The sequence below is a fragment of the Cricetulus griseus genome, chromosome X, assembly GCF_003668045.3.
Source record: "Cricetulus griseus strain 17A/GY chromosome X, alternate assembly CriGri-PICRH-1.0, whole genome shotgun sequence".
NCBI lineage: Eukaryota > Metazoa > Chordata > Mammalia > Rodentia > Cricetidae > Cricetulus > Cricetulus griseus.
This window is the reverse complement of record NC_048604.1, coordinates 5820525-5835316: the sequence shown is the minus strand read 5'-3', so window position 1 is coordinate 5835316 and position 14792 is coordinate 5820525. Positions and strand designations below refer to the sequence as shown.

The 14792-nt window shown below is 36.6% G+C and overlaps 1 protein-coding gene across 3 annotated transcripts in view; it reads left to right on the top strand.

Annotated features, from left to right (window-relative positions):
* Window positions 1–14792, top strand: part of Aff2 (AF4/FMR2 family member 2) — a 482974-nt gene that overhangs the window by 373463 nt on the left and 94719 nt on the right. For all 3 annotated transcript variants that reach the window (XM_027433386.2, XM_027433385.2, XM_027433387.2), the window contains one exon: window positions 3614–3710. In XM_027433386.2, coding sequence (XP_027289187.1) covers window positions 3614–3710 — 97 coding nt within the window. The remainder of the gene's footprint in view (window positions 1–3613; window positions 3711–14792) is intronic.

The window sequence follows — 14792 nt, the reverse complement described above, 5'->3', positions numbered from 1 at the left end:
GGAAAGCATAGGATAAATTTAAACTGGCAGAATTTTCTGAAAAAGTCCCAAGGAACAGAATGATATCAGCAGCTGCCTATTTTCAGAACTATAAATTAGAGAATATTTCATTCCCATGGTAAAATCATAGACAGTTGTCTAGGAAGTAAAATAACCCAAATTATTTCCTCTCCCCTAGGGCTCATTCTGACTGAAGGAAAGTAACCTTACATGAGCTCATTTCTAGATCCAGCTTTGAGATACTATTAGACATTTCCTGAATGACCATTGTTTGCCCACAGATTGCTTAACAAATTAGAATGGCAGAAGCATAGGAATACAAAAAATTTCCTTTGTAGTGACTAAATAGTATTAATAATCCCTATTATTTTTTCTCACCAAAATAGCATCTTTCCAAACAAATGATTGCTTGCATCCATTTTATCATTTCATGGAGCAGTTTCACTGTTAGCTCCAGTTGAGGTTCCCACTTCTCACAAAGAAATCTGAGCCCACTGAAGTGTGAGATACATGCTTGTGGCTCACATATCACAATGGCTCAGCCAAGATGTCAGAGTCTATGATAAGCCAGTGGTTATTTCATGTTAATGTCATTTGTGTGTTCATTTTGTTCTTGTTACTGATATGATTTTATGTACCATACTTTATAATTTGTGTCCTCTAGTAAAATATGTACTCCTAAATTGTGGCTGCAGGTGGTTTGGGTCCCAAGTTTGCCTCAATGACTTCTATTTGTCTAGTCGTAAGCACACTTTATAACATCTTTAAACTTCATTTAGGAAGTGTTGCTAGCAACAGATTTTCATCATAGACTCTTTGTGGGTGTTAAGTTCTGTGCCCCAGATAAAATATTTAGCACTTTACCTGACTCAGAAAATTAATGACTAAAAATGGATGTCCCTTGTCTCATTTATTGTGCTTACTACTTCGACATATACACATGAACACGCAGAGAAAAGTATTTTACAATTAGAAGCACAGATAGTTTAAGATATGTGATTCTACAGCTTGTAAAAATGATACAGTAAACAGTCTTCATTTCCCAGTATGCATTGTAAAGAAATGCTTGTTTAGTGCCACAAACTCACAACTTCAAAAGAAATATCAAGATAGATATTTTTCTACTGTACGATTTTCAAAACAATTATTAGTTTTATTGCAAGACAGTTATAAATCCTGAAAAATTAGTTTATCTAAAACAAGCTCAAATAATTGCACTTCCCATTAATCATTCTTTGTATCATTTGTTGTTGTTTAGACATTAATATCTACATCCTGGGATTATATGGCTGAGTATGGGAGTAGGGTGCTATGCTTCCTTTGGAGAATTATTGCATACCCACTATGACACAAAGCCCTTTCCAACAGTTGAACAAGACTTCTAAAATAACATTCCTGCTAAATCAAATTAGAAGCCTCATTCCCCCTTCTCTCTTCTTTCTTATAGCTATATAACACAGATAAGAATCCAGAGCAGGCAATTTTAGTACTGCTGTTATACTATCTGTGTGGCCTTGAGTACAGTAGTTCACTTATCTGAATCTTTACTTCCTTGTATACAAAATGAAGTTGGTGTACTCTATCATTTTTAGACAGAAGCTATAAATAAGATGGAAATAAATCAAATGTTCCCTGTCATCCACATGTAAGGTAAGGACTGATGGCCGTGAGGGAAATACTACTGTGGGAAACTGCTGTGATCCAGCCACAGTTTAGGGGACTGATTGAGGAAAGAGGTTATTTTTTCTCTTTTTTACATAGAAACAATCATTTTACATATAAATCCCCCATCCCATCTCCTCCCCAGCCTCCCATGTCCCCTACCAACCCCTCAACCCACCCCCCATCCATTCCCCAAGGACAGTGAGACCTTCCATGGGGAATCATCAATGTTTGTCACATCATTTGGGGAAAGGTCTAGGCCCTCCTCCATGCATCTAGGCCACAATAGTATCCCTCTGTAGGGAATGAGCTCCCAAAGTCCATTTGTGCACTAGGGATAAACACTGGTTCCACTGTTAGAGGTCCCATAGCCTGCCCAGAACTCCCAAATGACACCCACATTCAGAGGGTCTTGTTCAGTCCAATGCTGGTTCCCAAGCTTTATGACTAGGGTCCATGTGCTCTCATAGGTTAGGTCTCCTGGTTCTGTAGGTTTCTACAGCAAGGTTTTGACTGCTTTGCTCATCCCTCCTCCCTAAGAGAGGCGGTGGTGATGCATGCCTTTAGTTTTAGCACTTGGGGGCAGAGACAGGTGGATATCTATGAATTTGAGACCAGCCTGGTCTACAAGAGTGAGTTCTAGGACAGGCTCCAAAGCTACACAAGGAAACCCTGTCTCAAACAAGAGAGGCTATTTGTAAAGATTATTCTTCTAGAAAACTTTTGTAAAGCCGGGTGTTGATGCACACCTTTAATCCCAGCACTTGGGAGGAAGAGGCGGGCAGATCTCTCTGAGTTTGAGGCCAGCCTGGTCTCCAGAGAAAGTGTCAGGATAGGCTCCAAAGCCACACAGAGAAACCCTGTCTCGAAAAACCAAAAAAAAAAAAAAGAAAAGAAAAGAAAAGAAAACTTTTGTAGAGGAATTAAAGTCTGATTTCCAGAGTTGAATATAATTTTGGCTTTAGACTTGGGCTTGGTGCTAACCCAGGAAGAAAAAAAAAAGCAGAAGAGCAAAGAGAAAAGCATCATGCCTGGGAGTTGGGAACTGGTCCAGAATGGTTGAGAATCCCTCCACTGGCATCCTAATGAGGTCTAAATACATATTTAATCAATTAAAAGATAAACACAAATTGTTCCATTCTTTGAAGGCTGTGTACCTGAAACTTCAAAGTAATAAGCTGCTCTAACTCCAACCTAAAGATTGTAGAGATAGATAGTAATCAAATTGATGTTTCTGTCAAAAGTAAAAACGTGTGGCCAACAAACAGGTTTGAAAATTCCAGTTCATCACCAATATCAGGACCTCAAATATTTTTCAGATGCCTTTCTTTAACAAAAAAGATTTCTTATATACAACATGGGTTTAAATCTTGTGGATCAAATTTTACAGCAAGAGATGGATCATATATCAAAAGGTTAATGACTAACAATTTATCACTCAGCTCTTTTGTGGTCACTGAGTTGCCAAGTACAGAGAGGCAGTGAAAGTTCACTCGAAATCTGTCCTACAGAGAGTCCCAGAAGTCTACACCAGTAGCCCCCAGAGCAGCCTAGCACTGTTATCATGCCCTTGTTCTTGCCTGAAAGAGTCAAAGAAACACCCTATAGAGATGTAATCCCCCATCACCCTATAGTGATTTACCAGAATATTTATTATACTTTAAAGAGTCAAAATATATAGATTCCTGCCATCTCTGGAAATTATGAAGTCATCTATTCATCCCTTGATTTTGGGTAAGGTAGAGAGATAAGAAATGTGTGCAGTGTATGACATAACTAAAATAACTCAAATATCTAATTAACTGAAAGAATCTTGCTTCCCTTTGCATATTTGACAGAATTTCAGCTGTCAGATTATAGTATCAATAGTTTTATCCTCATTACAAGATAGATCTGAGAATAATTTAGATAAGATATTTTGTAACACAAAGATCACTTTGATTTTTTTCAGGATGCTTGAGGATGACCTGAAGCTGAGCAGTGATGAAGATGACCTTGAGCCTGTGAAGACATTGACCACTCAATGCACAGCCAATGAGCTCTACCAGGTAGGAGGAGCTTAGAGCTTTGCATTTGGCCTGAAGTGAGGGAACACAAGGAAATACAATGGCTTTCATAAACCCAGGCTATTCCTTTTGCAGGGAGAGAAAGAAAGAAAGATGGTCAGTGTTTGGGAATGGGTGAAATCAACTGCCACTTTCATTAAAGATACAGCAAGTAGATGCTGTGTTCCTCAAAACCAATTTCACATCCTTCCATCTCTCTCTATTTTTTTTACACAAACACTGCTCATCAGTAAGAAATGGGGAGTATTGTCTTTCTGTCTTTTGAACTACTTGCTACATTTTCGTGACATGTCGTATCCATTGGATGACTCTAGAGTGAAGCTTAGTATTTACAGACACTAATTTTGGAAATGTGAATGCTCCACTTTCTTCTCCAAGATGAGAAGTGGAACTGAGAATGAATGTTGCAGCAACAAGCATTAAGCCAAAGTTTTCAGTTGTCCTTGAATTCTTCTGTTCAGTAGTACAAGTATTCCTAATACTATCTCCCAAGATGAGACAACTGTAATTTTTTTGTCATTTCTGATGAAATTGGACTTCCTAGTTTTAAAAAGTAAAATAACATTATAAGTCCCAGCAATAGTATTAATATCTAATGATCCCTGTACAGTTTCCCAAATATATGGTTCTCCTGGTTGTTATGCCAGAAATATGGAGTACAGAAGACAGTTCTGATGCTATATAAATCTTGCATATTTGCAAGTTTAGTGGTCTATCAAGAACAAACACAGCTGTTTCCAAGGTGCTTGCTTCATTTACAAAGTGCAAGCAGTCCCTCTCCAACTTGACTTGTGGAGTCATAACAAATGTGAAACATATACTTCATTTACAATGTCTGTCATTTCTTCTTTCTGATTTAATATGCCAATAACAAGAGCATCACATTTGTAAATAAAACAAAAACAAAGCAAAAATTCTACATCATTGATTTTGATAGCTGCAACCTTAAATTTTAATGTAAATGTTTAGGGCAGAATGTAGCAATAACTGGGAGTAAATTTTGTACATTGATTTCCTCTCTGTGTGGATATATAAATGCACTCTGCTTTATAACTCATAGGATTATTTTGTATTATGTTAAGATGTGTCATCAGATCCATTGGCCTGAATCGTCTGAGATTTTTTAGATAACTTTGCTTATATTATATAAAGTACTGATATAGGATGATGAGTTGGATGTACCTATAGCCTGCTGTTTTTGGACCAGTCATATCTAAAGTTCTTTAATTCAATAGAGGATTTGAAATGGTAGAACCACAGTACAGCAAAATATATAGTTTAGTTCAGGAAACATGAAGTGTTCACAAGGTTAGAGGTGTTCACAAATGAGCCCTGTTCATAGGGTTTTGAGGAAAATTTGAGAGACTTGGAATGCTATAGTCATTTGGTAGTGTGGCATTTGATGAGCTGTGGATTTATGAGGCTTAGCATTCTTTTCCAAGAATATATTGTTTAAAATTTATTCCTTTCTTATTATTAAACACTACATAACATAAAATTAAGTATTCATAAACTCACAGTTTATAAATTCAGTATATTGACAAACTTGTACATCCATCACCAATTCCAATATATTTTCATTATCCCAAATGGAAACCCTATACCCATGAAGTATACCCATTTCACCTTTCCCTTAATCCCTGAGGATAACTCACTAATCTGCTTTTTTTCTCTATCCCTACAATGGGATGCTGCAATGTTGGGCCCTTTTAATGTCTGGCTTCACTTACCATAATGATTTTTTCTAAGTTATTTTGGGGTGTATCATATAGTAACACTTCATTAAATTTTGTGGCAAAATAAGATTCCATTGTTTGGATGAAGCAAATTTTGTTATCTGTTCATCTATTTCAGTAATTTCTGCCTTTGGGATATTATTTAGTGCTGTTGTGAGTACTTATGGGCAAATATTTTCATGGACTTTGTATTGACTATTTTTAGCATGGAAAAAGAAGTCTTTATTTTGCCTTATTAAAGAACCACAGGCATTGTTTTCATCTGGGTAATATAGGGCCATGTAGATAACATGGTCATATTATTTGTCTCCTTATTGGGACCATTGTATCTCCAACAACATCAATAACATATCAATCACACACACAGAAAGAAAATGTAAACACACTGTTTTTCCACATTCTTATTGTACTTTGCTTCTTAACAAGGACTTTGAGAGATGATGACATGAATTTACTGTACTCTGAAATGGTGTACTCATTCTAAGACACTATTAAAGACTAAGTGTGGGAGTAGTCATACAGTCAAACAGATGTGGGTTTTAATCCTAGTCTTACCACTTTCAAATTGAATGAATTTTAGCAAAAGATCCAGTTTCTATAAAGTAAATATAACAGTAGCACCTACTCATTGAGTCATAATAGTTTCAATGAATAAGTGGTCCAATACATATCAAAGGACTTGACATAGTAAAGCTTAGGGCATAGCAGTTACTCATTACTTCATATGATATTCATCACTATTATGGCTATGTGTGATGATATAAAAAGTCTAGTATTCCTTTGAAATAGTAGGTCTACTAACTTTTCTTTTTCCTGTAAAGAGTGGGAAGTTAAAATGAACTACTGAATTAGGTAGAGAAACAGTCAGCATGTGGCAAACGTGAATGAAAAGAATCCGTCTTGTCTTAATATTTATTAGCTGTGTGTGCCTGGGCATGAGAAATTAAAAGTATATTCATTAAGACTGTTGTTTCTAGACTGGAGAAGCCTGGTGATAAGTCCTACTTCATACATACAAATTATACTACATTTGGGGAAATTGCCAAACATTCCAAAGTCTCATATTTCTCATGAGTAAATTAGGATAAAACAATCTTGTGTAATTCATAGGAGTGCTGTGAGGAAAAATTAGCTGTGAGAAAGTATGTGGAAAACTTTAAGCATGACAAATATGTGACTATCCATCCTTGTAGCCCATTTAGTGGTAACTGAAATTCTCTCTTAGATATACAAGGGAATAGACATTACTCTTCAGTTTTTCTTAGGTGCCCATAAGATTTACTAAGAACTAGACTGAAAGCTCCAACTGTAATGTAAAGGTATCTGTCAGGTGTGGATGACCTAAACTCCCCTGGGCCCTGGTAACTTTTAAGCCAGCACCTCCAGGAATAAAGGCTAGGTTATCAATGGCATTCTATCAAGTCCTCCAGAAAATTACATGCCTCTGGAAGTTTTTTTCTTAAAAAGACAGATGTAGATGGACAGTTGAATCATACACTTTGAATTCAGTTTGTCTCTTCTTTTTCTGAGCTAACTCCTGCACTGCCCCAGAAAATGATTAAAGGCTCTCCTGTAATGCTATATTCCCATTGTGGAAACTAACCCCAAGTAATACATAAATGCCACTTTACATTCGTATTAGACATCATAAAGTTCCAGAGCAGTGTTTATATAAGAAATAATGCTTAGTATTTAGTGTTTGTGTGAACATTTCCATTGCAATGTAGTGTTTAAAAGAAAGAAAAACCAGGTGGCTATCAATGGAATGGTTTTGACTGGGGGAGTCACATGATGTCCATCACCAGCTGATGGAATTTTTACTTGTCATCTGGGATTTTTGATATTTCAGATATGTTTCCATTTCTGGCCTTCTCCTTGCAAAACTTATTGAACTTCCATTTTCAAGTCAGTCATCCAGGGCAGGCAATAGTGCTCTGATCAGGTCACTGGTCTTCAGCCAGGGAGTAGCTGGATACAAGAGGATGAGCTCCTTAGGAGTGGGGATAGATCATGTTCTCTGCATAGCACTGCCTCATTTGACTGAACCTTCTGTTTTGCTTTTTGTCAAAATGTTCTTCTTACATTTCTTGGGATTAAAGGAACCCCTGAAAATGAAGAGTTAAATCTGGAATCAATTTTCATTTACAGCTGAGAAGCAGTTATTGATGCTGTGCTTGCAGTTCAATAAAAGATCTAAAGATAGAGACCTTGTGCTTCTCTTTCAATAGAAGCAGGGTAATCAGTCTCAACTGTTTTTTAAACAGCAGAATTATATTGACGGAATTATTAAAATAGCTGTCTCTAAAGTTTTAAGCACTCTAGAATTTGACCAGTTCCAAAGACTGTTCAAATGTATAGTGACCAGCCTCTAAAACTCATCCAGTACATGTTCAAACGACCAGGTAAACACCTAAACACCTGCTTATTATTTCACCAAATGATAGCACAGTATTTGACTGATGTAGCTTCAAGCTTGTAGTCTGATATCTTCCGGAGGCAGGATGCTCAGTATCTGAAGCCTTCTCAGATAATGACATGGCTCTCTTATAACCCAACTTACCTAGACTGACAGTATGGACAGACAACAGATTTCAGAAATATGAAGGACACACACATATGTACTTCTGGAAATTACCATTGGGGCATTTTAGCATAAATGTTATCTTTTTTTTTTACCATGAATAAGACTGAAACCATAGACTTCATTTAGAAATTCAAGAAACTTTTCATATGATTGGAAATGTTCAGTTAGTGACTGGGTTCAGCCAAAGAATTATAACGCCACCTTGGCCTTGTGTGCTTTTTAGTGTTTTAGAATCATATAGTCTATAATAAATTAGATGGTATATTTTTAAAAATATTCTCCAAAATGGCAGATAGGAATTGGTCTACACCCTGAAAAATGTTTATATTAATGCATTTAAATTTCTAAAGAAAATAGTCGAACACTATAAATTTCTTTGAGAAAACACATTTTAATGTCTTGTTTCTGGATACATTATCTAAGTATTTCCAATGTACCCAAATTTGTTTAGTCACATAAGAATTTGCCTGACAACCTTCGAAACATGCACCAAATTCACAACATGTTAGTGGAGACTGTGTGTACTTTTCAACTAGAAGCTGATGACAGAGCTGTATCTCAAACGCATTAGGCTTATAGAAAAAGTGTTTTCTTAGTTGTTGCCCTCCACTTCATTATTTTAAGTCATGTTTTCTCTGTAGATTTAGAACAACCTCACAAATATAAAAGTTCATTTGAATCCTGATTCTTAATTTTGGTTTTATATCTGAACCATTTTTTGTTTGTTGGTGGGCTGCTTTTCTGGCTAAGTTGCTATTTAATCATCACAAATAACACAAAATTCCTAATAGTGTAAACCCTGGGCATTCTGACCAGTTTTTGGATGAGCTGCTTATGCCTATACAGAACTTCCAAAATACATTAGCCACCTTAAACTGAGAGCCTGTTTTTATGTGGACAAATTGCTAGTGAAAATGATACAATGAATTTTGCTCATGCTATCAGCTGGTTCTTTTAGATAAGTTGATATGCTGTAGTGAATACATTAGTTGTGACAGCAGATACTCTTTCCTGCTGTAATCATTACTGTTTTGTGGCCACAGTTCTCCCTCATCATGCTGAACAAGTTGTTACCTCCCCAAGGTTTTACCACATTTCCATTTACTTTGTTATCTGCAGAAAGTCTAGGGAAGGCCTCTTCGGTAATGACATCAATACAGTACACACAACAAGAGAGGTCAGCCTGTCAGAGCTAGAGAAACAGCAGATGGGTTAGGTTGAAACTGGCTGCAAAATAACTTTAATAGAGTCTTTTAATGTAAACAGTTTATCTGTCATTGCCTTTCTTTGAAATCCCCCACAAAAGATAGAGTTGGAGCTGTTGATGTTACAGAATGTAACTGAATAAAATCCATACATTGTCATACTCTGACTACCTAGCAATTAAGAGAAAGAGAGGGCATTTTAATTTATTCATTAAAGACAAGAAGGTAAATAGGATAACATATAAGGTTAATAGAATAACATTGGCCTTCATATTCCCAAATTGTGTTTCTCATTTGGCTGTATTAGCATAGAGACTAGATTAATAAAAAAACTGCTTAAGGCTTGTACGATATGATTTTTAATATGCTTCTGGCAAGTCTGTGACTATTTAGAAACCCATGTGCTGAATTTTTCATTATAATTATGTTTTTCCCACTGTTAGTACCAAATATTTTTGCTTGCAATCTCTCTATAATGGAGTGCCTTGAGCATGCAAAGATGTATAGAAGTACAACGATTATGAATATTGTGTTTTCACAAGGTCAGTAGTGACCATGTACTAGTTAATGTTCATGATAATTTAGAAATAATCCATCTGTGGTCTTTTTATTGCAAGCCCAATGTCTTTTTTGCTAAGCTTGACACTGTTTTCATAGTGGAATTAAATCAGACACTTGTAATGGTAAAGTGCTTGCCTTAGATCCAAACAGAAAAAAATGAGTATTTTAAAATGTCTGAATAGATAACATTCATGTATGACAAGATGATTATAGACTTTCCATCCACAAAGAGCACACAGCACATATTTGCCTCTGTAAAGATTATGACCATAAAATCAGCAGCAACCTCTGAGAAGCTACAGATCACTATATGCATATCTGAATTGAAGTGTCAGAAGGAAGAAGCATGACCATACAGCTCTTGTCACTGGCCCTGAGCTGAAGTGGCCCAAGAGCAGTGTCCCTGTCTCTGCCTTCACCCTTCTCCCTTTTTCATTCAATTGTTTTACTTTTCTCAAATCCCTTTATCTCCCCCACATTCTGTGTTAATGCTTTGGTAAAGCCTGGAGGTTGAATCTTGGCGGCATTAGTAAGCATGCTCTGGGAAATGTACCATGTGTGCCTGAGTTTATGGGAAGTTTCCAAGCTTTGATTTTAATCAGAATTCTAGACTACAATGCAGAAATATGAATATCTCCCATAAATGCTGGTAATAAAATATTTCCAAATTAAAAATTGTAAGATGTTTAAATTGATATGCTGGCATTGAAACAAAAGTAACTGAGGCTTTGGTCTAGTTGTCAAGCATGCTATTACCCTACACCCTCAACAAGTATTGACCATGTACTAGAAAGTTCACTAGACAAGCTTTAAACAGCATGGATCATGTTCTGAATGGAACAAAGAGTTTATCTGATTCTTAGGCTGCCATGTTTACTTTTCTATTTATAACAAGAAAAAGAGCATAAGCACTGTAAGTAAACAAAAGAACTGTCCAAATTCCAGGTAGCTAGAGAACTAACATTAGCCATTCAGAATATAAGTGGCTTAGTACATTTTTAAAAAGCAGAACTTACCAAATGTATACAACCACACTGTCTCTTTCTCAAAAATATATTTAAAATGAGTTTTAGAGTGTTTCACTACAAATGTATAAATTTGCTCAAGCTTATTATTTTGCTAATGGAGGTGGACACATTTCATATTTAGCCCTGAGTCATGCATATATATATATTAAAACATAGGATGTTGGAGCAGAAAATGACAAAGAGATATTTCACTTCAGTTGCCTCATTTTGCCAATATGGAAACTGAGTATAATTCACTCAATATTTGCCATGTGGATCAAAAATTGATGTACCCTCTTCACCCTGAGCATAATGTACTCTGAGGGGACAGAAAACCTGATAACACTAGTGTGCTAATGATAAAGTTATTTGATCAGCAGCAAGTGCACTGATTTATGCTTTGGAAAATAAAAACACTGGGTATCTGCTGTCTACTATAAATAAATTGCCCACTTTTTATTCTCACATGTGATAGGGAGAGTCTCTGTTATTGTATATGGAAAGACCACATGACATTGTTTGAGTGTTATTTTAGTATGAGAGGAAAGGGCTCAAATTGGTTGGGAGAAAGAAAACTTGAGTTTTTAAATCCAAAACATAGCAATAGAATAGTGACCAAGAGTCACTTTCACTGGTCCCTCTAATGGGAAAATGAACATGCCTAATCCATACTGAGATGTTCTTTCCTATTGTATGATACTTAAGACTGAGATAGCATATGAGAAATCCTAGGCATTGGCCTGCAGCATTGTAATTAATATAAGTCGCTGTGTGTTATTTTTGTGCCCACGTGTCAGTAGGGCTCGGCAGCTTGTAGAAAGAGTTATTGTTACAAAATCGTACCAGGAGTGGATTTATTTACAAATGGTGTCAGGACTTGGTTTTACGAACTTCCATATAAAAACTTCATAAAAGCTTAAAAGGGGATTTTAGAAGCAAAAGAACAGGAACAAGCCTGACTTCTTGGTAGCAGCATTTCCCCCGGGGAGGGGGGGTGTCTCTGTTTTGCTACAGTCAAGCAGAGACTCACTAGGCTCTTTTAAGGGAGGTTTCCTGACTCAGCTTAAGCAGAAAAAACACAGGGCTCTTTATGAGCAGCTGGCAGTGGCAGTGACACAGCATGCTGCTTAATTGTAGCATAGACCAAGGCGGTAAGCACAGCTCTCAATCCCGGCAGTAAACGTATCCCGGACACCTTGCAAAGAGAGTGGCTAAAACAGCCATGGCTTTAATTTTAGCAGCGGTGATTAGCAGATAAAAATATGCGTGGCCAGAAAAAGGTAAAGATTTACAATGAAGACAGATTCAGAAGAAGAAAAACTTCTAAAAGTTTACACTGTGTTTAAAAAGAAATAAAGTAGCTGGGTGTGGTGTCACATGCCTTTAATACCAGCACTTGGGAGGCAGAGGCAAGCAGATCTCTGTGATTTCAAGGCCAGCCTGGAGTACAGAGTGAATTCAAGGGCAGCCAAAATTATACACAGAAACCCTGTCTCATAAAAAGAAGAAATAAAAGTAAAAGAAATGGACTCATAAAAAAGCCATGTAAAGATGGAAAATACACAGTATTGATACTGTATGCTATTGTGTTGTCTTTGAATTGTTTAACTGCTGGGGAAGGAGAAACAATTGCTAAAAGACACTTGATTATAAGTACTGCTAAATTAATCCAATTTATAATTTTAACAATGCTTTAACTTCTAAATTTAAATATAAGGACAGGTAACTTGGAAAAAGAGTTTTTGATTGTATTTTCACAGAAAATAGAAAGCTATGGATTCCTTCCAGACTAATATGGTTTGTTGAAGCAAGACCCCCCCCAAACAGTGTCCCAGGTGATTCTACATCCAAAACAGCTGTGATGATGCATCCATAGACCACTACAGCCAGGATTTCTGTGTTTTATCTTGATCCCCATGGTATGGACATCAACCCCAACCAGTAGGAAGCAGTTTGGAATGAACGATGCCCAAATTCCCAAATATTGGTTATAAATGTATGTTTTCATTTAAATGGGGTTGGTTATAAATGATAATGATCACAGTCAATCTCTTTTTAAAGGCCCAAAGGGGAATAGGATATAAAAATGAATATTTTGCATTGGTATGGATTTTATTGATACAACTTTAAGGTCAATTTTGTGATATGTACATTTCTTCTCTTGTTTAGGTATTGTGTTTATACAAATCTTTTAAAATGTAATACATAATTAAATACAGATTTATACAGTCAGGTCTGATAGTCAAAACCTACATTTAGGTTAGTTAGGTTTTCTAGATATACAGTGATGTATTTGAGATGGATAGATATTCTTCAAACCTTTCAAAGACCTATGGAACACATGACATTTAAATGGTTTAGGGTTTTTCATGACAGTGAGACACAACTTCTCCTGGAACACCAATTACGTCAGATAGGAGGATGGGCATCAAAGAAACTCAATATGGAGTTTGCTTTCAACATGGCAAGAGTAGCCATTTGGGCAAGAAACTGCTCTTGTCTGGACTGTTTGCTAAACTGGACATGCAGGACCCACAGGAAATTGAATGCTGAACTTGCAAAACAAGATAGTCCTGAAGGGTTCCTGCTACATGGAGAAGTCTGCCAGACACAATGTGGCCTATAGGCTGAAGATGGATGCCCCAACTTTATAGAACTTTGGGCGACTGTCCAGGTAGCTAGATGTCTCTGTCAGATCTAGAGCTTATATATTATCCTTCTGTGGTCTTTAATGGAGTTGAAGACAGATAGTTATGGTTATAGTTTTCTTTAGGTATTATAAAAGATAAGTTACATATAAGACCTTAGACTCACAAAGATAGGATACATGATAGAATATTTTCTTTAAATCTTGTTAAATGTTAATAGACTAAACAGTGTAACTATAATTTTTAGTTGATAACTATGTTTATGGCAAAACCCTTCTTTTTATTTAGACATAAAAGAGGAGATGATGGGGGAGGTCCCTCTGTGTATATGATTGTCTTATTGGTTGATAAATAAAGTACTGTTGGCCAATAGGGAAGCAAGTTAGGCGACACTAGGTGTCAAGGAGTGAAGTCTTATGATCCAGGTAGGAAATGACATAGCAGGCAGACTCAGATTATAAGCAGGAGCAAGGAGGAAATTGCTCTCTTCCTCCTCCTCTCTTCTCTGTGGAGCTGCCATGTGACTCCGGCAAGAGAAGACGCCTGCCACTGGCATCCAAAAAATATATAGATTAATGGTTACAGCTGATACTTAAGACAGAGATCGCATATGAGAAATCCTAGTCATTGGCCAGCAGCATTGTAATTAATATAAGTCTCTGTGTGTTATTTTGGAGGCCCATGTGGTTGCAGGGCTCGGCTAGCTTGTGGAAAGCGTTACCGTTACAATTGTCTCTGTATTTCCTTAGAGGAAAAATACAGTCAAAAGGTGACTTTTATGGGTGACACATGTTTCTTCATCAATAACAGCAGTTTTCCACTTAGTTAAAATAAGCTGAAAGTTAAGCTCTAAAAGAAATCATTAGCTGACATATGGCCCTTAGAAAGAACTTCATGTCCTTCACAGGAGACAGCATAAGAAAGTATACTTCTGAATCCTATTGTCAATCATCTGTGGACAAGAACTGGAAAAACTCCTCATATTAATAACAATGTACATAAAATAAGTGGGACCTGCCACATAGCAGCTGTTTGATCAGCAATGACCATAGCAGAGTCCTAAGTAAGAACCAGGGTAGATGAAGTTGATCTGAGATTTACTGAGCAATGAGCATGTAGAAACATTATGGTGTTTTTGTTTGTTGGTTGGTTGCCCCTTCAGCAGTAACCAGAACTCATGGATTTGCTTATGCTTAGTACTAAGCTACAGTTCCACCCCAGATTCTGAAAAGAAGAATAATGTGATCAAATTGGAATCTCAAAAGATTCATCTAGCAAAGAGCATAAAACAGGATAAGAATAAAGAAATGATGTAACAGTAAG